The sequence below is a fragment of the Epinephelus lanceolatus genome, chromosome 9 (genome assembly GCF_041903045.1).
Source record: "Epinephelus lanceolatus isolate andai-2023 chromosome 9, ASM4190304v1, whole genome shotgun sequence".
NCBI lineage: Eukaryota > Metazoa > Chordata > Actinopteri > Perciformes > Serranidae > Epinephelus > Epinephelus lanceolatus.
Window position 1 is genome coordinate 30,328,988 of NC_135742.1, and position 25,252 is coordinate 30,354,239.

Below are 25,252 nucleotides of genomic sequence, written 5' to 3' on the forward strand. Positions count from 1 at the left end.
AGACGTAGTGAGGAGGAAGTTGACTTTGCATGACATGCCATTACAGGCTGTGTTTTGACAAAAACAGAGGATATGGTTTGATAAGGTGTGACTAGGTTCAGCAACAGGGCGGCTGTTGACCCGTACCTTTGATACAGTTATGGCTTTCTTGAAGTCCCGTCCTCCAAATATTCTGAAGCCCCATGGTGAAGGACCGATAAGGTTCACCGTCAGCGCCATTTAGTGATCGGATCAGCACACACTCTTGTCCAAACCCTGAAAAGGAAAATGAGAAGATGAGCATGAGATTGAGCGCGAGTAAAATGTGGGACATAAACATGTGCACGGCAGAATGTTCTAACATGCTTCTGCTGGCCAGGCTCAATATTAGACCAACAGGTGAAGACAGTGAACATTTGCATAAGCCGCCTTTCATCTCCAGCAACACTTCACTTCCACTGGCCTAAGTTGCCTTGACATGGATTGTGTAACCACATCAAATAGGAATTGGAGGAATCTGAAACCAAAGACACATGACTAACATTGCTAAAGTGCCTGCAAAGCCAAGGAGTTTCATTAAATCCAAATGCTCCATCAGGGCAGGGGAAACAAATGCAAACAAAAAGTCATGCAAGCGCAAGGGGAGTCTCATTGCGTCTCACTGTGACCATCGTGTTTAATGTATATGCATACAGTGGTGTAGTATGATACACGTCATGTAGCATGGTAGCCCTTTGAGACTTGTTTATAAGAATGGGCTGTAGTATATATATAAACTTGTCTCACAATTCAGTTGTTTTGTAAATCTGTAGTTCCACAGTGGGTATTTTATATTTGCATGGTTAGGGTTTGCACGCATATTTATAGATATTGCTTTCCACAAAGTCTGTTGTAAATTTGTGAATCTAAAACTGTAAATCTAGTGTTTAAAATCACATCATGTGACACGCCAATGTATAGTGAAACCATGTGAGGAGTTTTCATTGTTCTAATCTCTTGTGGACACATTTTTTCTGTAAAGCCATTATTGCAATATTGTAACATCATCCATGGGCCTTTTTGCTTTCCATATGGGACAAATCATTTCAGCTTAACAATATTCCAAGGTTGACAGTCAGCACTGACTATCATGTCATATACTAAGGCTCAAGATTCTGTTAAAATATGTAATTAATCTAATCTATAGTTATCTATCATACATTTAATCATCCACAAATCTACACCCATTTTCAAAATTCACACGTTATTCTTAAGGTCTAAGACAGTTCACAAATATCAGTAAAACTCAAATTTGTGATGTCAGGGGGTATAAAGTCTGGAGTTGCTCTACAGACAATGAATTAGGAAAGATGTTACTGAGGAATGTTTTGAGTATATGGGTACATTTACTGTTTCAGAACTGAGAACATTATAATAAAATAAAGCTCATCTGGGTATAAAAAAAAGTAGATCCAAAAATCTCACCCCCATCCACTGTCTATAAAGCAGCAAATATTGACTGACCTTTCTTAGGCCATGGAAATAATATATTGGAATTCCTAATTTAGCTGATGTTCCCCTTTAATCTACACAGCTACATGACAAGATAGATAGATTCCTACAGATCTAGATCTTTAATTACTTGAACCACTGGATTGAGCTTTCGAAATATTACACATTGCAAAATCATAATTGGTAATGACAGTGTGTTGTGCGCTACTGTTGGTGGCATTTTCACAGAGGTCAGTAAAAGCTTCTGCAAGAGCTCATCAGTGAAAACGAGGATCCATATCAGTAAATACTGCGTGATAAAAGCGAGGATCTCTCTGTTGACTTGGCAAAGATTATTGGCAGTGCAGCTTCACTGTTCCTGACTCTAACTACTCTATGACAAAATACCTGCATGTGTTTGGGCATTCCTACGAACAAGTCACTCCTTCAGTTATCAGCATGAACATTGTTGAAAGGAACGGCAGGACAAGAATGATAAGGTCCCTATAAGCAAGGCGCTAAAGGATAATCAGATGGGTTACAAACAAGACACTGATGTTGTATACACACTATTCTCCATCACTGTCATTGAACATTCAAACTAAGATAATAAACTAAATTCACTGTTACCATTTACACTATCTTCTAAAATATCAGTGGGCTGAAACTGGAGCAGAATAGGCTTTGCAGCATTGAAATGTTTGTGCTGATGATGCTTTTAAACTTGAGCATAACCTGTGATTTAAATGCCAGTTTACTCAGACTCTGCTCACAGGTGTAGATGAAGCTTGTCTGTTGTGTGACTGCATGTGGAGACACAAGACCTCTGTGGTGTACAGTGATGATGGGATAAACACAGGTTCATAAACACATCGACACCTGCACAATGTCACACACACACACACACACACACACACACACACACACACACACACACACACAGAGCTGCTGTGGCTGCGACTGAAACTGAAAAAATGCGGATTTATTTTAGACATTAGTGCAACACGTAATATATAGGTGCACACGTAGACAATGACATAAGCTATTTTAAGTATAGAGTGCTTCTCTCAAAAAAATGCCTACACCAAAACCATTTTAAATCATCTATTGCTGAGCTCACAAGACAAAGCGTGGTCTGGCATCAACTTCTTAACGTAAATGCAGAACTTACACCTAATAGTTGACTGTTGCTTTCTATAGAGACACAATGCCATGCTGGATTTGTTTTCCAGATCATTAAAAAGGTTATATGAGTTTTTGAACATTAATATAAAGAACGAACCACCATTTGCTGTACAAATATAGTGGAGTAATGGTGTCCTGAGCAGAGGATGAAGTCAGGCTGCCTCTGTGTGTTATCTGAGCTTCTCTGCTCTTTGTTTTGGTAGACGTTCTGGCAGCACATGCATGTGACTTCATTTGCGTATAGTATACCATTGGCTCACCAATTGCCGCCGCTCTGCACTGTACTCATAGGGCAGTTACCACTGATAACACCACCATGAATTGGGACAACATTGTCGTGGAAATGCTTCGGTGCCCCCTCACATTAACACTGTTAGCTCTGTCAGCATTTTTAGCACTGTTAGTGTGGCTAGCACTGCTAGCCACCGCCATTTTGGCTCAGCCATCTCCATGTTTGCTTGTGACAAAGTGAAAGCCACGTGCAGACAACCCCGGCCCAGTATTCTCTGAATGTCTTATATAGCAACTTTAGGATAAGCTACACTTCAATCTGGATTTTCGGAAATATATTTATCATTGTCAGAGGTGGACAGAGTACACAATTTCACTACTTGAGTAAAAGTACAGATACTCCTTGTCAAATATTACTCCAATACAAGTAAAAGTAGCCTAGTCAAAATATTACTTAAGATAAAGTACTAAAGTATTTGCTTAAAAAAATACTTAAAGTAAAAGTACTTTAAAAAAAATCTCAGGAAATACAGGAAAGGAAAGTAGCTTTATTGTCATTCTGATGCGATTCTGCTACAGAAATGTTTATAGCTCAAAAATAAACAAATAAAGGCAAGAAGCCTCAGAACACAAACTCAGCTGCATTCATCAACAAATGAAATTGCTTGCCAAGAAAACAAATTTCACCCCCCAACTGTATTTTTCTCACAAAAACCCACATTTCCTTTTCTTGTAGTTACATTTGAACATCATGAAGGATACATTGCAAAAACTCAAAATCTTACCAAGAATATTTGTCTTATTTCTAGTCAAAATGTCTCATTTGTAGTCAAAACAAATCTCATTACACTTAAAGTAAGACACATGACCTAAAAAGTGACTTGTTTTTAGACAATTTATTTGTTTCAAGCAAATTTTCACTTGAAACAAGCAGAAAAATCTGCCAGTGGAGCAAGATTTTTTTGCTTGTAATAAGAAAAAAAAAACTTTTTCTGTGGTATCAGAATTTAGCAAAAAAAAAAAAAATTTAAAAAAAAGAAAAAAAAAAAGAAAATTCATCAGCTGACGGAAGAGCAAAAGTAGCGAGTAACGAGAACATCAATAGAAATGTAGTGGAGTAAAAAGTATAATATTTGTCCTTCAAATGTAGTGAAGTAAAAGCAAAAGTTTCCCCCCAAAATAATACTCAAGTAAGGTACAGATACTCAAAAAATGTACTTAAGTACAGTACTCAAGTAAATTTACTTCGTTACTGTCCACCACTGATCATTATCACCATAGTCACTGCCATTATCTTAACATTTCCACACATTCTACAGTTAACAGGAAAGCCGTCAGACAGTTGCATAAAAACATTTAGCAGATTAGATAGTGTCCAGTAATTACAGACTCACCATGATTTTGCACCTCTGAATACACACTGTAACTCTATCAGTTAACCATGTTTTAATATCTGACGATATCAACACAAATGTTTACTGTCATTGAAAGTTCAGGTTGACCCAAAGTGCTGCATATCAGATAGTACAGACAAAAATGCATGTTGTTGCTGACACTGATGTGTAAATCTTACTCAATGCCTTTAAATAAAGTAATAAGTCTGTCAATGATTACAAATTGCATAATAGAGTTAACAAAGCTCTTAAATATGAGGAGCAACACTTCTGGAAATCACAGACCCAACCCAAGTAAAATGAATATAGGACATCAGCCACGCTACTCCCCTAAACCCCTCCAAACACTGGCCCATTTCATCCGCTGCACATTCCACAAGTGTTTGGGACACGCAGTGCAGGCCCAGTAAATCATTAACAGTCTGGGCCAATTAGCAGGGTTACTGGGCTCACCATCATTAGGGTCTCTTAATTGCTGTGGCCTCAAGAAATAAGTGTAGTTGTGATAATGACAGGGAGCAGCCGCCCCAAAGTTTCCCAGCCTCTGGGGTTCTCAATTAGTTCCATGAGCTTCTGCAGCTTGTACTATAGAGCGGCCATTATCAAACGAGCACCCTGCTAATTCCCTGCGTAAACGTTCACTGTTAGCATCATAAAAGCGCTGGTGGTGGATAACGTCAAAGTGAAAGGATGGTGAAAGTATGCGGCAGAGCGGACAAACAGCGCAGAAGAAAAACAACACAGTGGTGGTGAGGATAAGTGGCACACTCATGAGCTGTGCCTAATTGACCAATGATGAGGTTTTAAGACTGCACTGCACTGGAGCTGCTCGCATAAAACAAAGTGCTGAACACAGTTTGATGAAACCTCGCCATCACACAAAAGTGCTGTTGGGCAGCTGCCAAGACACATAAAAGGTGAATTCTGTTCTGGTGACATCTCGCTGCTTTAGCTGCCGTGCCAGTCTGGCAGCACAATTCAACACACCCAACACAATGAGAAGAATTCTAGTCATGAAGTCATTTCTACAGCTCGCAGGTCAGTATCCGTCAAACGGTAGGAGGTCAGCATGAGGAGAATGAAACTTGTACCTCAGTGAAACACTCTCACTACTGACTAACACAATGACAGGTTTGCAACTTACCTGCATTCCTACATACCAACAACAGCAAGGTGTCAAGTTTGACAGACTATAAGAGGCAGCATCCAAATTTCCAGGTTTAACAATTGGCTCATACACACAGTTACAAGTTTAAAATCGGTATGCACAGCTAAAACTAATGTAGTCTAATATAACAGCTAGGCCTCTCACAATTAATATCTTATCAATTTAGAGGTCAGCAAAACAAGGTCATGCCCATATATGGTATGATATTGCTCAGTGTCACCAACATTTTAGCCAACCTGAGGGCAGACTTAACGGCAGGGTTTTCCCTATCATATAAGAAATTATAAGATGCCTTAGCGTTTTTTTCACAGCGCCCAAGCCAAATTTAAAAAAAAAACAACAACAACAAAAATAAAAAAACACTGTGCTGAGACACATATTGCTGTCATTTCTGGTCGCCGGTTTATTTAAGATATTTTAAAAAAAAAAATCATATTCAAATTCCAATGTGAATGAAAAGTTCATTGCTCTTTCAAAGGGTGTATCATCTTATCAGTGGCATAAAATGTTCTTTAAATGACAGTAATAATGTTTATCACAATTATTTTTAAGACAATATATCATCCACCTAAAATAGTTACTGTGACAGGTCTTAAAACAGCATGGCAATAAATCAGACATCCTACACTCATAAAGAGGTGTTGATTCAAATTTAGAGGCTCTAGAAGGCTGACTGTGTGAGTGTATTACAAGAGTTGTTCCTGCTAATTTATAGCGTTCAAACCATTAGCTGATTGACTGATCAGTCAAATGCCAGAAAAATTATATCAGCAACTATATTAATGATTAACTGCTCTCTGAATTAATGACATTATCTTTTTAGCAAGGAAGTAGGTTTACAAATATTTTATCGCTATGTTTCAACGAAGAGCTTTACTGCTCATGATGACCTACAGTCAATGTCCAACAAATCAAATAAAAAAACTTATGGAAACCTCTTTGATGTTACGTACTAGCTAGAGATGACACTTTATGAAAATGTAATGTCATGATCATTATGAAAAAAATTCTCACAGTTATCAGTATTATCACAGTATTGATGAAATGTGCTGAAAATGTTGAAAAGGTGCTGATATACATGCTGAAATTATTTCACCAAAATATATGTTGAAAACCACAAATAAATTTAGCAGCACTTTCTGTTTGCATAAACATTAAAAATAAAAGTAGCCAATATCTTATATAAACCATACTAAATGTGCGTTAACATCAAAGACAGCCTATCTGTGAAATGCATGTGCGGAAACATCACTTGGTTTGCCAGCCGTGTGCATGCTCCATAAACAACGGAAGAGCAAAACAAACCCACACAGAATGTTGTGACGGCGTCTGGAAGACTGTTGCTCACTTTGGTTGATGCTCGACAGTATTTACTGTGAGCTTTTCAAAGCATGATAATCAAATATAGTTTTAATGATAATTCAGATTTAAAAAGGTAATACTAACCAGTTTATCATGAAACCATTCACCATTTCAACCCTAGTACTGGTACAACGTTCTGTGAGTATCACATCATTATTATTATTATTTGGGTTCATGTCTTTCAAATAAACAAATCTCAGTGTTGCTACTCTGCATATGAAGCACACCTTGGTGTGGAGGGTAAAGCGAAACACATTGAGCTCAGGCATCCCTTGGCTCAGACTGTATTTCAGTTCCATATGAACATTCTCACTCTTTGGGAAAAGTCTAAGCCCGTCATGTATATACTCTATATGTTAAAGGCCTTTTGGCACTTGTCACATGATTGAGAGATTGTCCCTATAGGCAGAAGAGATAGTGGAGGTATGAAGGAGACGAACAGGCCTTTCCGAATGTTGGATTCAAGGCTCATTGCTTCAACATGCACAGAGCCCGAGGGTTTCATTTGCAAACTGTTTTCAATAATAGATTGTGTGCTTGTGGTTAAAAACTAGTTTGTCAAAATCATAGATCTGTGTTGCTCATCTAAAAGTTCTGGTGAAGCTGAAAATTTTTTTTTTTTTATATATAATGCTACTCTTTGAAATATTGAATGAAACAGTTTGTCAGTTATTCTTAAATTAGGATACTTAATGTATAGCAGAACTTTAAAAAACTAAAAAATGTTGCACTGCATTTGCTGCATACGAGTGTAGCTGCAGCAGTATTGTAGGTTTGTGTCCTTGACTAGTAATGAGACAAGACACGTGCTACAAGCCTCAGCGTAACTCCCTGGTGGTCTGGGGTGGTGAACCTGAGTGTTATTTAGGCTGAGGCTCATAGACACAATAACACCTAACTGATGTGCAATCTTCAATTTAGCATGTTTATGTGACATAACAAACCCATAACGTGCAGTTACGGGTAGTTTAGCTTGAAGGAGTGAAACCTGCAAACACAGGTCTGAAACTACATGTGTAATTTAATGGAACGTGTCAAAAATTATGACTAACCCCTGATGAGTCATTAACTTTGATGAGCATGTCACTACAGCACAGGTTTGGCAACCAGCACTGACGGTTATATTATCATTTCACACTTAAAATGAAAAAAAAAAAAAAAAAATGCATTATGTGGACCGGATACACAGCTGGCTAAACATTTAGAGTAAAGTAGCCCACCAATAAATATGCACATTGCAGGAAACCATTAATGTCATTATGTCAAACAAAGCTAATCGCAGAATTAACACCTCACTGTTTCCAAGGAATGTAACATTTGGAAAAACAAGTTGCTTCCATATGTACTGTGATGGAGATTAAATATTCATGAGATCTGAATGGCGCTGGATTAACTGCGTAGATAGCTGACTAAGCCTTTGTATAATGAAATGTCTGGCCACCTACATCAACTCTTCACCTCCTCCCTGAATCACTAGAGCTCTTCACTGAGACTGTTTTTCTTCTCCTTGAACTCTGAGCCAAAATCCACTAGGCTGAAATGAACAAGCACCGGCTCTCCAACATGCTAATACTAAAAGAATGGCTGATGAACATAGCAGACGCAGTACATCCAACTGAAAGCTCAGGCAGAGCTTTGATGCAAAGACATACACACACTCTCTCAGATGAACCACTGTGGCTGCGGGGGAATATTCCTGGTATGAATCACACTTGTCAAGGCTCTCGCTGGTGGCCATACAGTGTGAACTTTCCACAGCCCTCATCAGTGATGCAGTCTGATGTTGACTCTACCCTGTGTGTCACGCACTGCCCTGACAGGTCGGCACCTACCTGGACACACACACCCACTGATTTAAAAAGGAGTGGAATGCAATAGTGAGCCTCTCCCTGGACTGAGCCGAGTGAAATAACATTCTGGGCATTCTCCAAATCACACCCATTTGGTCAGATATAGCTGCAGTCGCTAGGAGATGAGAGAATATCAAACAACAACAAATGATGTCAAAAACAGGGTGTTGGTTGAAGAGTTTCTGTATCGATAATAGTACATGTGTCATCAAAATAATTACACACTGAGCCATACCTGTAATTTTTGTGGGTTACTCCCTTTATAGTGAGAACTTTTAGGGTGCACCCTCCTGCAGGCTTTCATACTGTATCATAACCTTAACGAAAAGCCACACCACATACGCTTTAAAACACACAATGTCTCATATGATTTCTAGTGTTTGAAGTATCATAGTTCCCACACTAATGAATTTTTAAAACTTTTCCATAACTTTTCCACGACTTCATTGAAGTAGTAGTAGCAGTAGTTTAAAAAAGGGAGGCCTATACAGCAATCATAGGGCGCATATGGTCATATTGCTACATATACAGTAGACACAAAGCGGTAACGTTATTTGGCCTGGCTACAGCAGGTGTGAAATATGCACAGACGCTGGCAGTCTGTTGAGCGGCCATTTGGGTGTCTTGATGCTTTGGTACAAACCCTACACCAGCGCAGGTAGGGTCAGCCTCTCTCAAGCCATGCATTATATTTGTTGCTCGAAAACCATGCATTAATAAACATGCATTTCCCAGGCATTTGTGAATTAGTAGACTGCTATCGTTTGCTAACTTTCCTCACTCATGAGACGGTCTCACTGCCAACTGCATAGTCCAATATGCATTATATGATACTAGGGACATTTCAACGGTCACACAGCACAGCACTTGTTTCGAATTTGTATCACCAGAACAATATATCATGTAACATTAGACATGTTTTGGGATTTTTAAGAACAATATTTAAACAATAGCCAAACAATGTGAAACCATTCTGTTAATTTCAGACCATTTCAACACCTGGAAAACAGTTTTTCTAATTTCATAACTTTTCCAGGAATTGTACAGCCATGGGAACCCTGTAGTATGGCTTTGTTGTTTGGTTAAATGTTGCTTTGTGTTCTGTGTATCTATGTGAAACAGCTGACGTCCTGAGACGCAGGACAAATGTCAGAATTTTACCTGATGATAAAGTGAAATCAAATCAAATCACTCATGAGCACTTTGCTGCAGCGCTGCTACAGTGGGCTGGATTGTGTCCGCTGTGGAGTTTGGTTTTTAACAAGACAAGGACACTGTGGTAGTGGCTCCACTTATCTCCCTCTGCATCATCGTCATCTGGAGATCATGTTTCTGCTGTTCACACTGAACAGACTCCACACTGCTGCTCGGCAATCAGGCCGCTTCACCACATCCTCTGCATGCACCATTAGGCCCTCCTCACAAAAGACACACTAACTGTCACTTTGTTCTTGACATGCACGCTCTTGAGCTACACTGTGGCAACGGTGCACCTTGGTAAGAAACATCCTCTGCCACACAAACTGCTGTTTCTACTAAATTTGATGTCACGTGAAAGACAGAACAGTCAGAAATATCCTGCCATGCTTCTGCCTCAGCTAAAGCTGAAAACCACACGCCAAAAAAAATGCTTTCATCATTCAGACTTAACAGATAATACTAACTTCCTGCATAACTGTAAACATCTTCATCACAGTGAAAAGCTGCTACGACACAGTACTACTTAGCAGAACTAAAAAAGAAGACTGTAATGTTCTTTGCTTCGGTTAAAACCTCAATGCAATGTAAAACAAACAAATTCCTTCCCTGAGTTAGAAGGTACAGTAACAAGTTCTCCCTGTTTTCTTAAAAAGCCACTGCTTTGCTCTTTCCAAAATTACAGTGGTCTGTTTTTGGTTCCTGGATGGCTTTAGCTGTATCCTATGAGTAACGGCATGGTGTTCTCTAACAAACAAAAAAAGCACCAGGGAACAAACACACTATAAAGTGAGAGGAGGTAGAGCATGCACATGAAAGGCAGCAGCGTCCAATCACAATGGGGAAGGTACACAAACAGCAGGCGCTGGGGGTCTGGGAATATGAGGCTTCATTGGGACTGTTCTGGATTATACACCTCAAAGTACTTTCCCACCTGTTGAGCTCAGAAGCCAGGTCTACTTATTTCCAAATGTATGATTAAGTGAATGGAAGGAGCAGCCATGTCTAGACACTTATAAGGAAAGACAGTGAGGATATTACAGTGTTGAACTTGAACTACAGTGGACCCTCAACACTTTGAGAGGAGGAGAGAGAAGATAACAGCTTCACCAGTTGAACTAATGTGACATAAATAGTGGCTTGAAAGACTGCTGAGGTTGCACCTGGTCCAGCCCCTCCACAAATCACATTGACTGCTTAATGTGCAACAAATAACCTCCCCTGCTCTCCTGGATACAGATGCATTAACAGGGTGGAAGGTCTACAGTAGGTGCTGGAAACATGCTCTCTGTGTGGGCTCAGGACCTTCTAGTCAGTTAGACTGACTTTTAATTTCCACTTATGTCACGCATCACTTGGCAAAATAGCTCATATGTGAGTAGCGCATACTTTAACTGCGCATACTTGGCATCAATCATATTTAGCGAGGCTTCAGCGCATTCTCTGAGGTTCCCACACTTTTTATGAACAGTTATGAGTCTCTGGGGTTTAATAACTACAATAAATCTATAATATATCACACTGCCTGCCATTAACGCAACCTAGCATGTACGTTACAGACAGAAGTGTGATATATGATGATGCCATTAGACAATAAAAGTGAGATAAGGACACTTACTTAGCACCCCAACTAATAAAAGTTTTGCTTCAAATGAAATACAGTTTTTCTGAGTTAGCCAAGAGACTATATGGACGATGAGACACTTTTAATAACGCCATGTTTACTTACCAAGGTGAGTGCAGTGATTTAATGTGCCTTCTCCACCTGTTAAACCTCGGCGCGCTCCTCGACAAAGCCCTGAACACACACCCAGCAGACAGTAGGTCCCACTTCACCTTAGCCTCCAACAACACCCGCTCCCAACAAAGCAGAAAGCAGCTTTATGAGTTTCCTCCGTCAGTGAAGCGGTGATGAAGCGCTGCTAGTACCCCGTCTCTCTTCTTCTGTTGCTTCAGATGTGAAGGTGGCACGCATGAACACCACCTGTGGCTGCGCGCGCAGTGGTATCACTGGGATGAGCTCGCGGTGCCATGTGCTATTACCAAAATAAAAGGTTTGACACGGGCAGCATAACTGGGCGTGTCGCAGCAGGGAGGAGGTAGGAGAGGAGAGGAGGAGAGGAGGGTGCCGCGGTGATAATTGAGCCATTTATCCTGAAAACACACTGAGGCTGCGTTTTGTGTCCGCGCGCCACCTGCTGGCAGTGCAGAGCAGAGCAGAGCAGCGCGCGCTCCAACCTGAGTCACATCAATTAAGTGATGACGTAGTTCCCCTCTCTGTCCTCCCAGTTTCCAGCTTGTTAATTGACGTTGATGGCTTTCACCTGGCGTCACAGGTGCAAACTGATGACATGGTTAGACTTTAAAACTGGTTTGTATCAAATAAATGTCGCAGGTGATGCAGAGAAGCACAAAAGTGAATCAAGCACACAACGCCTACTATAACCACTAATAATAAGTTATGACCTAATTAGCTTATAAACAAAGAATAGAGACATTACACTCACACAAAATACAAATACACAACAAAACAAATAAATAACACAATAAAGAGCCATTTGAGACATTATTTACAACTGAAAGGTGCTCCATATGATAGTAATAATAATAATTTTTAATATATTTTTTAAAATAATTATGTTCTCATTTGCTATTTTGTTTAGTTGTTTTGTTTTATTTTGTTGTTTTTATTTATATTTTAAAATAAGCCATATCAGATTTTATATTATCTTAATCTTACAATAATATTAAATTCTTGTCAGACACAACTAGCCACTTACAATTAACATAATTTCACAATTAATGGTATTTACTTACTACATCATTGAGATTAACAATTTATCTCCATTTGATTGTTCCAGAGGTCAGAACTAAAAGGCATGGAGAGGAAGCCTGTGTCAGTTTTGGCTCTAAACTCTGGAACAGTCTGTCTGAGGGTCTTAAGGGCTCTACATCTGTTGAAAGTTTTAAACATAATCTTAAGAAACATCTTTTTACCATTGCTTTCTCCTGAAATGTTTTTTTAACTGATGGTTGTTTTATCTTATCTTAGCCTGTAGTTTTAACTGAATTTTACTTTATCTTTTTTTGTTTTTCATATCATATCATTACATTCTTTTTTTGTCATATATAAATAAAGTTTTTATTTTTGAAATTTCTACTGCTTTTCCCAGTATGAATTAAATGTCTTATCTTGAATCTTGTTGACCTTTTTGTCTGTTTCTGCTACACACGTGTTTTGTATGAGCATGTGTGCCTTGATTGTATTAGTGTTTTACTTTAGCTTGATGATTTTTTAAAAATATTCTTCGAGATGTAAAGAAGAAGGATGGTTGTTACAATATCAGACAAACCATTCAGGATACATGTGATCAGCGTAGTACAGTACATGCCTCCCTCTCCCTTAAGTTCAGAGAGGAGTTCATGCAGATGAGAAAGAAGTCAGAATTTGTTTATTTGTGTGAATGTACTTTCATATTGTTGTGGTTGCCACTTATGTTATGGGATAGGTGCACATTTGCAAGGTTCAATACAAATACCTGTATGCTGAAGCTATGAAGGTGACATTCCCCCGGTCTTCCCTGATCAGCTCCATACTTAAGTGTTTGTGAAATTAACATATATGAAAAGTATTTATCAAAATGACCACATGAACACAAGCTACTCTCAGTATCACTCTGTAATGTTTAATTGCTTTAAAAAAAAATTGCGTACCATAGATGAGATACATTGTTTTATAAGCAAATATATATTATACTTTCAATTTGTTAAAAGGTTACAGTCTGTACAATCATGTCTACTAAATATGATTCATTTTTTTACAGTGAAATAATGAATATCTCATATAAAATTGCAAAATGACCTCATGTAAAGGATTTCTAATTAGGTCACACTTGTCAATGGTTGCATTGGTACAAATATAAGTGATTTGGAAATACTGTCAAAGTGAGAATGTTAACCCCGAAAGCAGAGAAAACATGAAAGCAGAAATAAAGTGAGCTGGGATTGTTTCATGGAGAATTTAAAAGAGAAATGTCATGAAATGTAAGATTTGGCAGATAAAGCATTACATCCAACACTTTAAAAGATCATTCAACCATTTGCTGTGGAGGCATTGTCCAGATTTAACTTATTCGACAGAGCTGATCTTGTACAACTTACAGAGGTCTGATATTATATTTTAGAGCAAAGCAACTTCTCTTACAGCACAGAATCTATCTCTTCACTTTCACATTCGGCATTCCACTCCATGGCTTGAGAGCAACATCCAAAAAGCCAATTACTTTCTAATGAACAACTTGCTTACATGCATTAATTATATTTGCTCCTCTGCATAGCCTTGCGAAAGGCTGTAAACTTCTCTTGACATGTCCGAGCCCTCACTGTGCATTTCTTTAAGCACATATCTACAGATGTTTGTGTTGTTTCCTTAATCTTCCCCAGGGTATTTTCAGAGATCTGCAAGAAAATCTGAGGAAGATATTTGAAGCAAACATTAGTCCGTCGCAATGTCTGAAAAATGTGCTGTCCTCATGTATAAATACTCAGCAGTGGTTTGTGATGGCACTGTGGTGACAAAAAGCTGAATGCAGCATCATACTGTATCAGGACCTCAGAGGGAACAGTGCTGGTCACTGGGAAGGAATGCAAATTTCCTGCAGCTGCAAATCGTTGTGGAACAAAAACGTCCATTCTTCGCGTCTGAAACAGTATCATCAGCATTCATTCTTTCCTCTCAAGTGGTGTGTGTGAAAACACTCTGCAAGTCTCAGTGGAACACACACACACACACACACACACACATGCACTCATGCAGGGAGGTGAGGTGAAAAACCACTCAATGTCCCTGCGTTCACCTCTGTTCTGGGGAACAGACTGAACATGCAGGTCTGACATATGGAGTGTGGTGGGGTAATAGGATAAAGAAATGCTGGGGTGTCAAAGCAGGAACTGCTGGATAGAGCTGAGTGAGTAACTGTCTGGGCTCTTAGTAAGAGTCCAGGTGGATGTAGGCAAGCGGGAAGTGAGGAGGTCAAAGAGGTGCCACGTAATTCCCAGGAAAAGTCCCAAAAGCACGAGTCCGTTCTGACGTACCTACGGAGAACAGAGCACACACTGCGGTCATACAACAGAAACATGAAAATGTATGTTTGTCTGTATTCTAAAACTAAAGCAATTCACAGTTCACTGTAAATTTGCTGTCAATTACATCTGTAATGTTTCATGGTGTCCACTAGAGGGCGGACTAACACTGCAGCATGTTTTGATATACCTGTCCCTAACTGATGCCCCATTGCATTGACATACAGAGGGGTGACAAATTAAAAATATAGGATTTAGGGGGATGTATCGGTAGAAATGGAATATAATATTCATTACTATGTTTTCATCAGTGTAAAATCACCTCAAACGAAGAACCATTGTGTTTTCGTCACCTCAGAATGAGCCTTTTATATCTACAAATGGCGGTGTCCACCATGTTGTTCTACAGTAGCCCTGAACGGACAAACACTGGCTCTAGATAGGGCCATTCATGGCCACCATAGTTCTCCTACACGCTTGGCACACAGGACTAGCTTTAGTTGGTTGTCATCTGCAACCTCATCACTAGATGCCACTTAATCTTACACACTAGACCTTTAAAGGAAGACCTGAATTAAATTTCAATGAAAATAGTGAATGCAGATGCTGGAGTGACGTGTTCGCCAGTGTCCTTTATCATATCATAAAAACACCAAATGAGGGAATCTGATTGATTTATCTTTTGGAAAAACTGATGTTAAATCCCTTCAGTAGAAGCATTAAAGATGTTTTTGAGGCTCCTGGTGGCCCACAGCCAGGACATTTTTATTTTCTTTATTTTGTCATCCATTTTTATGTAATGTCCTGCTCCATTATGCTGTTTCCAAGGACAGTTTATTGGCGTAACGTACACTGGAAAACTGCATTCTTTGTTTGTTTGTTTTTTCTTTTCTTTAAAAGGACATTAAATTCTTATCTTTTTATTTTAATATGGAGTAATGTTACAGTATTAATTTTGAGGTTTCAATCCCTGTTTTTTGTTTGTTTGTTTGTTTTTACTTAATTTTACATGTGGTGTTTATTTTTATTTTATTTTTATTTTACATAATATATTTTTGGTGTTTATTTATATCCTTTATTTTTATCTGTATTGTATCGATTTTGCTGTGTAAAGCATGTCAGGCTGCATGTTCATATGAAAGGTGCTGTATAAGTAGCTGAGTTGTGATTTTAAAATAAATCCATTTAGTTCTTACCTACAAACCATCCATCATCACATTTCTCCATCACTTGTACAATGTCTCCTTCTCTCAGCTCCAACTCATCTGAATTCTGTGGTTTGTAGTTGTAAACAGCTTTATATCTAAAATAGAGAACAGACAAACAAATGGTCTGAGCCACAAACTCAGCAAAACTGCAACACTTGTTCTGTAATGCAACAATGTGGACAAATAAAAATGTGGAGACGTACGGTTGGCGTTGCACCACTGATGAATTAGGGTTGTTTGGCACTCGTGTTGGCGGCAGCGAGTTAACGTGTGGATGAGTCCGAGCAGCCTGGTTTGGTATCAGACTCTAGAAGAAGTAAAAAATAAAACCTCATGTCAGGCATTATGAAATAAAGAATGATAAACAACATTCCTATCAACACAAACAGTACCACCAAGGGTGTGGACATGCAGTGACTATCTACGGCAGTGCAGTGAGAGCGGACCTGTGGGGGGTCAGTGTATCTGGGAGTGTTCGCTGTGGTTGCTCCTGTTCTGTGTACGGATGCTGACGACTGAGTGGATGGTGAAACAGCTCTAGCTGCGGAGCTCTGGGTGGCTGACTGTGTCCCGGCCCAGTGACTGTTCAAGTTGGTGGGTGACGCAGTTTTGGAGGGCCACCTATTGGCCATTTCTTTGGATACAGGTGACTGGGTGGGGGAGCGTGACTGTGAAGCTGGGCTGCCGTAAGGTACAGGTGAAGACGGCTTCAGGGGGGAGTGCTCGGGTTTGGGGCTGAGGGAAGATGGGGTGAAAGGGGATAAGGGTGACCGCGGGCAGGGTGAGTGGAGTGGACGCCCTGGACTCTGGGGCCCAGGAGAGACGGGTGACATGGGGCCCGGTGAGAAGTCGTCAGTGGAGAGTTTGGTGCGGGGCATCTTGTTGACCTGGACGTAATTGGCTGGGAAGATGCCGCTCCGGCTGGTCCCTGAGATCCTCCCCTCTAACCATTTATCGTCAACACGCCTGGTTATATCGATCACTTCACCCTAAGGAACAAAAAAGAGTAGGATTTTAAAAGTTAGATATTACATAGAGAAAAATATTATATCTAATATGAATACTTTTTGTTACTTCATAGACCATTTTAAAATTGAAACACCAACATCCTAAGTGAGTTCCTCTCTATTTCCTGTTGGAATGTTCTGCATTGCCAAGTTCACAATACAAACGACAACACAACAGGGTGACCAGCTACATTATCACCAAGCTGTCGTTGCTCAGACACTCGTTTACATACATACTTGTGTGTGTCTGCTACTTGCCACAAAGCAACTCAACTGAACGTCATCTAAGGGTGCTGTCAGACCTAGAGTTGTTCTTGCTTTGGTCTGAATCAGGGACTAATTTTGTTACGAAGTTGCCTAATTGTCTAGAGTTGGTTTGTGTTCTTACAGCAGCATTTACAAGCACACAAAATTTTGCAAGTGGACCAGATAAAATACCTGCGTGAGAAAGCTGCTCTTGATTGGTGAGAATTTCCATGCAGGAATAATCCAGGAAGTAAACAAAACGTTGAAGAAGAGTACACTTGTGAGATAAATGTGACACTTTCTAATGTTACAATGGAGGGACAACTACACGGGTTGATTTTAGCGCTGGTCATCGTGTAGGCTACCATATTGCTGTCATTGTTCATTTTAGGCAAACCATACAGTTTGAAGACAAGGCGTGGCTTCAGATAGAAAACATGTTTTGGTGCATTGGTTGCGCCAAGTGTTCATGTTAAGGCAGCACAGGAGGGGGGGCACATGTATAATCCTCCAGGACTGTAACATGCTCATGTTTAACCCAAACAATGTGTAGTGTGACTGCAGTTGGTTCACATCGAGGTTGGAACACATTCTCACCGCAAACGAACCGCACCAGACTTTGTAACTGGACCAAGACCACCTCTTCAAGAGGGTCTCAATATGGTTGTTTTGGTGCGCACCCGAGTGCAATTGCTGTGTTCACATCTGCCCAAATGAACTGCACTTAGGGGGCAAACGAACTTAAGTTCGATCGAACCGAACCAAACAGGGCAAGTTTCTATTTAGTCATAAAAAAATCTATGCTTTTTATCAATGTCTGAGCCCCATTTTGAACATCATATTTTGCCACCCAATTGCATCCATGTGTGCACTGCAATGCACATAAAGCTAGCAAAGCATCAGCTAACTGACCTAAATAACTTAAATAACACAGCACCACAGCTTCAACAAAACATAAAAAATGTTCAGCTGAAGTTTCACTACATCATTGGAGCACTAAAAAAAGGTCAGGCCAGCTTTGACTTGTAGCGCATCACGCCCAGGCGCCAGTTTGTAGCTTCATGTCACCAGCTTCCATTGAAAATGACTTGCAGCTTGTCTCTGAGTCGTTGTAGTGTGAACACAGTATATGGGAATGACATCAGCTGACAGGAAGTAAATATGGACCGAAGCTGTTGCCCAGCAGTGCAATTACAGTGAAACTTTCTATAAAGATAGAAAGTGCTGGTAGGCTACTGTGCCGTCACAGTCATTCCCTGCTCCGCAATGTGGTGCAGAGACATAGAGAGAGAGAGAGCATGGCTGTGGAAAACCTGGAAACACTGACCAATCAGAGCAGAGAGGGATTTTTTGGAAAGGTGGTGCTTAAAGAGACAGGCGCTAGAACTGAGGGTTTCACACAAAGGGTGATATATTCAGGCAGACAGTATCAGCAAAATAAAGTGTTTTTTGACCATTAAACCATGTAAACATGTTCTGCTAGAAACCCAAAATACAAGTATGATCCTGAACATGAGCAAATTATGGGACCTTTAATACACTGCAGTATGACAGCAATATCCAAACCTTGTTACTGCAGTCCGGTACAACCACACAGCATTTTACAGCTTTTTATAGTTTTATGCAGATCAAACAAACAACATATAGCATGTAACTAGTGAGCTTTAGAGGTGGACTTTGTTACAGAGCCAGGCCAGCTGTTTCCCTGTTTCCAGTCTGCATGCTAAGATAAGCTAACCAGCTGCTGGTAGCTTCCTATTTAGCACACAGACATTGGGGATGGTATCAAACTTCTCATCTAACACAGCAAGAATGTCAGCGCTAATCAGATTTTAAGCCAGACTGACTTGAACTACAAATTCATGTGTTATACGACGGCTAAATATGGAGGGAGAGCACCTCCTCTCTGTTGCACTTTAATACTCACTTTACGAAAAGAAAGCTCAACAGGCAGGTCAGCGTTGAAATTAAACAGAGCCACAGCTTCCCCATAGTCCAACACCTGTATAGTGGGAGACTTTATAGGTGTGGGCTTCTCCGTAGGAGGCAGGATCTGTGGAGGAGGACAGAGGAGCCATAGATAACCAGCACAAAGCAACAGTTCAGACAACTAGCATCGAATAAGAGACATGACAAAATGTACCTCCACATAAGATGTGGGGAAAATACCAGCTCTTCCATGATGTTCTCCTTCAAACCAGTTGGCATCTACCTGCCTGTGGATGTAAACGATGTCGCCTTTCTGCAGCATGAGCTCCCTGAAGAAAGGGATACGGATAATGAGACACACAAAAGGAAAAGTTCAAAAGTTCAAAATGTACATTAAGAAGTAAATTTGGACTTCAGGTCTGATCCAAAGCTTTAGATCTGATGTAGCTATGACACATTTTCTTTTAGAAATGTAACTAACTCTGCAAGATAGGAGAGGAAATGGCGTATCTATTGTATCATCTCATATGCAGCAACTCACTTGGGTGACTGAGCCTGGAAATTGAATTTGGCTCGCGCTGCTTTCATCTGGAAAAACAAACAAATCATTCAGTGTTTTGGGAAGATTTGTTGATGCAGTTAATATGTGAACAATTCAGAATTGAAAAAACAAAACACCACAACTTAAAACCACTTAACAAAAGTTGATTTTTGAACGATTTCCCAGCCTGTTAGGTGTCATAGAAACATACCTTTTTCTCCTCTTTCTTAGGTGGGAGCTCCATGGTTTCATTTGCAGGGGAAAGACGTTCTACTGTGAAACAAAATGAAGGCACAGCAGTGTGAGTGGAGTCCAAAATGTGCACTCTTTTGTTCAGCACATGTTGTTTTTGGATGTTGTTGCTCCTTAACAGCTACATATGTTCAAGAAGGATCATGGAAATCATGCAGGCTGGCTCCATGTGGACTAATTTCCAGGAAAAACAATTGGGTAAGCTAATCTTTAATCAGGTCTTCCGAGCTCCACTTCCTATTTTTGTGGGCTTCCTCCCCACCCATCTGCAGCACCTTCTGATACTGTAGGAAAAAACTGCATGAGCTTTCCAAGTTTACATCATCTAAAATCCGAAACAAGAGAATAAGACAACAGTGACAATGAAAGAGAACCATGGGACCTTCAAAATATATTAGATTACTAAAACCATTTATTACATATATGCTGTCTGATTAAATGAGCAGCCTGCTTACTGAAAGTGCACTTTTCTTTTGATGGGTCAGCGGGTTTGAGGAAGAGGAAGAGCAAAACATTATCAACTTATTGATAGCACTGAGAGAAATACTTTAAACCCTTTTAGAATCATCATGGCAGAGTTGGTGGGAAAGTGACAGTGTGCATGTGTGTTGCAGAGTCATAAGGGAAGAAACATGTTTACCGTATGTGGGAGCAGAGGACAGTGGTGTGCCAGCAGAGCGATGGACAGGCTGCTTTGCTGCTGATAAATTGCTGTAAAAGTGAAGAAAATATAAGCTTTTTGTATTTATATTACTGTCACTGTGTCTCCCAATCAGTCATACACACACATAATTAAGTACACACAGCCCTATTGTGTTGGGCAACAGTGTGTGAGCAGTTTTACTGTACAACACATCTGGTTGCGGCTGTTGGTTCGCATACACTGGACAGAGATGAGACAAATAATCAGACAGCTAGAAGGCCATGCACATGATATTGTGTGACTCATATTTTTTATCCTTGAATTGAGAATCTGGTTTAGATGAAGTTTGGAGCGTAAATCATCTTCACAGCCCTGAAACTCCATTGATGATCAGAATCATGAGTTGTTTGAGAGTGAATCCAAAACCCGAAGCTTCCTGCCTGGCTTCCCCTGAGCTCATTTACATATTTCCAGACAGTGTTGCTTTGTATCCCAGTATTTACAGCTGGACGCCAACAGCTAAACATGTCTATATAAAGGAAACAGCGAAAAAATAGACAATTTCTTCCTGCTGTTTGGATTAATTTCACATGCCTGTCCAACAGGCTCTTAAAGAAAAAAAAAAGCTCCTTATCCCACTGAGCCAGAAAAGGTCAAACCCCATGAACTCAACTTAGCAAACAACAGCGAGAATCCTCCGGGAGAGCATTACGCACATGGTGAGAAATGTGGAATGCTGTCTGCTGTTTGAAGTAACAAATAATGTACTTGAACTTGTTAAAGTTCAACAGCTCCCTCACAGAGTCCAGCACAGAAAGTCACCTGATCCAACTAACAGAGCAGGTACCCTGCAAAGTATTAATGCTCATGCTGTCCAATCGCAGCACTGGGTTCCTTAAAAACAGCAAGAAGCAACAGGGGAGTTACTCCCACTTGATGAAGCAATGTCAAAGTGGATTAAGAGGCTGGGTGTTGGGCTCAGAGGAGGTCTGTTATGTGGTGACTGACCTAGGTCTTATCATTAACCTGTCCTGTATCTGCCTCTATATAAAATCCAATCCAGTAACATCACTTTAAGACCTCCTAAAGCATCAGTCACATAATTTACATTTAATTATCATTAAAACTGCAATCAATTTAATCTCTGAGCTCCACTTGTTCACTTGTTTTCATCACTCTAACATGAGCAGAAAAACAGGAATGCTGCAGCTTAGTACAAAAATAAGTAAAAGGTAAAACATGCCAAAGACATACTATTTATAGTCAGTACTGAGAGCTCCGAATCTACTTTAAACAGTCTTTTTGGTATGTTTAAGAAAGACTGTTCAATTTGAGTGAAACTGATCACTCTCAAATGATACTACATAAGTATACTTTATACTTTCAGTGGAATCTATTGTAGAAAAAAAGCATCTCAAATGATAAAACTGTGCTTAAAGGTCAGCAAAGATGTCATTATAACCTGCTGAATATCATCTGGAGTAATCACATTCCACTTTGCTTTCTTACATAATGTTGTCACTGACCTGTAGTTGGTAGTCCCAGTCTTTGGAGCAGTTACCGGATCCCTGGCTCTGGCCTCCTGAAAGCAGAGTGAACATTAAACAGTTTGTTCCCTGCAGCTAACTGTATCTCACAGCTCAGAGGAAATCTCACAACAACTCAGACAAAGTAGAGGTGCTGACCACTCCCAAAGGAGCAAGAAATCCCCTGGGTCCTATCCTCCTCGGGCTAAAAAACAACACTACTCACAATCTGTCTGAGCTGCCTGTGATTTCTGTCAAACCACAGCCTATGAAGCAAATGTAATCACACAGGAATCAGGAGCAGCATGAGAATCATAAATGTTTTTGGCATCCGCTCTCTCTAACACAAGCACTGTGGGATTGCAGAGGCAAATTGAACAACAGTGTCAAGATGATTGCAAAAGTTCTTCAGTTTTTTGGCAGCCAAATTTGTACTCAATCAGGTGTGGGGGCAATTTGCAGGCAGGTGATTAACACAGCAGATCAATCCAAGAGCAAGGCAGGCAGGCGATTCCACGGCTGTCATCCAGGTCACAGAGGGGAAAAAAACATACGTGGCTATGAAGCTAGCAAGCAGGGAGGGTCTCACTGAGACTTGCAGCCTTCATTGAGAGTAGGGGAGTAAGGGTGAGGGTGGGTGAGGATTCTGCAGCTGCTAGATTGGGGTGGGAGGAGGAGGGATGCTTCAGCAGAGAGAGTCAGGAGGGGGGGCTCAGTACCTCACCCCGGCCTCGACGCTGCTTCTTCTGGGAAAGTCTCCTCTCCAGGCCCTGGATCTCCGAGTCCAGCTCAGCCTCAAACCGACTCAGCTCAGAGACCAGACTGGCCTGAGCCAGAGCAATGATGGAGTTGGAAGGGCAAAATTAAAACACTAACACAGTGTACTAAAACAATTCCTGAAGCTAATGGTGTCCCTTTTGAATGATTTATAAGATGAAACCTCAACAGAGTGAATGTGGAAATAAAATGCTGTCAAAGCAGCTCACCTCAATAGAAGGGGACTTTGGTGTCTCAGGTTGTTTCCTCTGGGATACATGAACCTGAGGACAGAAAAAGAAAGCAATGACAACAACATTTTTGGTTGTACTCAACTTGTTAAAATATGATTTTAAAGGTGCAGTGTGTAAGATTTGGAGGGATTCAGTGGCATCTAGTGGTGAGGATTGCACATTGCAACCAGCTGAAACTTCTCCCAGGTAGAATTCTTTCAGTGTTTATGTTCAGGAGGTTTTTACAGGGAGCTGAATTATCCACAGAGCTCTCCTCCTCTCCAAAATGAACAGACGGTGACTAAAACACAGAATACAATAGTTTCACACTACAAATCGAGTTTCTCTCCGCTAGCCTGGCACCTCATAATGTGTGCCCACGTTTGTTCTCTGATAACATTCAGGAGGTTTTTACCAGGAGCCGAATTGTCCGCAGAGGTCTCTTCTTCTCCAAAAATAATGGACCAGGGGCCTCATTTATAAAAGAGTGTTTAGGATTCATACTAAAAGTTGACGTGCGCCCAAAAGCTGAAAATGGTGTGCGTCAAAAAATAATCTGATTTATAAAACCGTGCGCACGCACACTTGCACGCAATGTTCTCTTTATAAATCACAGACCTCCTGGAGTTGTGCGCACCCAGATCCGCCTCATATTCCGCCCTCTACACGCCCTAGTTCAGCCATAAATGGTCATGCAAATCACCTCATGAATGCGATCTGCATATAAATAAGCCGACATGCAAGTGTTCTCTCGTTGTGTGAGTCACGGTGACGGGTGAGAAACGAACCAAAAAACGGAATTCTCCGAGACTGAGCTAGAGACTCTTTAACGGGAGGTGGAGGACTGAAGAAAGATTTTATTTGGTGGCCACAGCAGCAGGATCACTAATAAAAGAAAGCGAAAAAAAGTGTCAACACATCAACGCTGCTGATGCTGTCAGCTGTGTCTGTGGGACTGCACGGACAGTGACAGAACAAAAAAAAAAGTGGTCTGATCTAAAGGTAGACCAAATATTTCTACTCCTTTACCAACATGTAGTTAATGTGTTGCTTTTAAATTTGAGGATGTTTGACATTGATGTGCAACATAAAGAATCACATTTATTAAAGGTGAAGGCAAAAAGGAGTATGTGCCAGTGCCATCTGGCACATACGCACGAGGGTCACAGCAGTATTTATATGTTTATGGCAATTAGTCTGATCAGACACCCGGCCTCAATTACGGCATGAACCAGTGGTATCCCTGTCCCAAAATACAACGTGTAATTTGAAATACAATTCAAAGATGAAAGTGTAATAGGCGAACACGTTTCTTCATGCCGGTTTTGTCATGAACAACACATGTCTAAGTAGGGCTGATGAAATGAATGTAACGGTTGTGCTTAATGGCTGTATTTTGAGACATGATAAATGCGCTTGAAATATTTAGCTAAATAAATAAATATATTCCATGCAGTCGCGCCATCCTCTCCCCCTCCTGCGCTCACAGAGTGGACAATGAGACGTTAGAGGCAGTGCAGATTAAATACGTATTTAGAAAGAATTTTAATTCAGGATTTGAGTTGGATTTTACAACGTTTTTATGAAACAATTATCACTCACTCCAAGCGCAAAATATGGCTGCTAGATTTAATTTCAATGATAACGTGGATCTAAGGTGGATATAGCGTGACATTAAATTTGTGTGAGACATCAATAAAAATCTGACTCCACTTCTCCACCTCACCGTCTGGGTAGCCACTTCCCAGTGTCTTCCAAAATGTGCGCACGCATGACTCAGAGTTTGCTTACAGGTGCGCACATTCTCCCGCCAAGTTTATTTTTATAAATCACAACCTTTGCGTGGTAAGTGGCGTACGCCACTTTCAAGCCCTGTTTTGTGCGTAAGCAAGCCTTATAAATGAGGCCCCAGGAGATTTAAACTGATAAAAAACAGTGAATAGGGCAGTTTCATGACATAAATCAATGTTGCTCCTTCAGTGTCATCGAAGAC

The 25,252-nt window shown here is 40.4% G+C and overlaps 2 protein-coding genes across 9 annotated transcripts in view; both read right to left on the reverse strand.

Moving 5' to 3' along the window:
* pdlim2 (PDZ and LIM domain 2 (mystique)) overlaps positions 1 to 11,889 on the reverse strand; it is a 43,788-nt gene extending 31,899 nt beyond the window's left edge. Inside the window, exons 1-2 of the mRNA XM_033618498.2 lie at positions 11,566 to 11,889; positions 127 to 255 (exon numbers count right to left, since the gene is read on the reverse strand). Coding sequence (XP_033474389.1) covers positions 127 to 219 — 93 coding nt within the window. The 5' untranslated portion in view covers positions 220 to 255; positions 11,566 to 11,889. The remainder of the gene's footprint in view (positions 1 to 126; positions 256 to 11,565) is intronic.
* A 1,611-nt stretch (positions 11,890 to 13,500) lies between these two features.
* The window catches only part of sorbs3 (sorbin and SH3 domain containing 3), a 32,200-nt gene continuing 20,448 nt past the window's right edge, over positions 13,501 to 25,252 (reverse strand). For 4 of the 8 annotated variants that reach the window (XM_033619993.2, XM_033619992.2, XM_033619991.2 and 1 more), the window contains 12 exons: positions 23,257 to 23,310; positions 22,990 to 23,097; positions 22,271 to 22,326; positions 20,742 to 20,812; positions 20,061 to 20,122; positions 19,850 to 19,896; positions 19,523 to 19,637; positions 19,307 to 19,432; positions 16,573 to 17,115; positions 16,330 to 16,433; positions 16,115 to 16,221; positions 13,501 to 14,930 (listed from right to left, as the gene is read on the reverse strand). In XM_033619993.2, coding sequence (XP_033475884.1) covers positions 14,869 to 14,930; positions 16,115 to 16,221; positions 16,330 to 16,433; positions 16,573 to 17,115; positions 19,307 to 19,432; positions 19,523 to 19,637; positions 19,850 to 19,896; positions 20,061 to 20,122; positions 20,742 to 20,812; positions 22,271 to 22,326; positions 22,990 to 23,097; positions 23,257 to 23,310 — 1,455 coding nt within the window. In that variant the 3' untranslated portion in view covers positions 13,501 to 14,868. The remainder of the gene's footprint in view (positions 14,931 to 16,114; positions 16,222 to 16,329; positions 16,434 to 16,572; positions 17,116 to 19,306; positions 19,433 to 19,522; positions 19,638 to 19,849; positions 19,897 to 20,060; positions 20,123 to 20,741; positions 20,813 to 22,270; positions 22,327 to 22,989; positions 23,098 to 23,256; positions 23,311 to 25,252) is intronic. The other 4 variants (XM_033619995.2, XM_033619998.2, XM_033619996.2 and 1 more) reach the window with 4 other exon arrangements.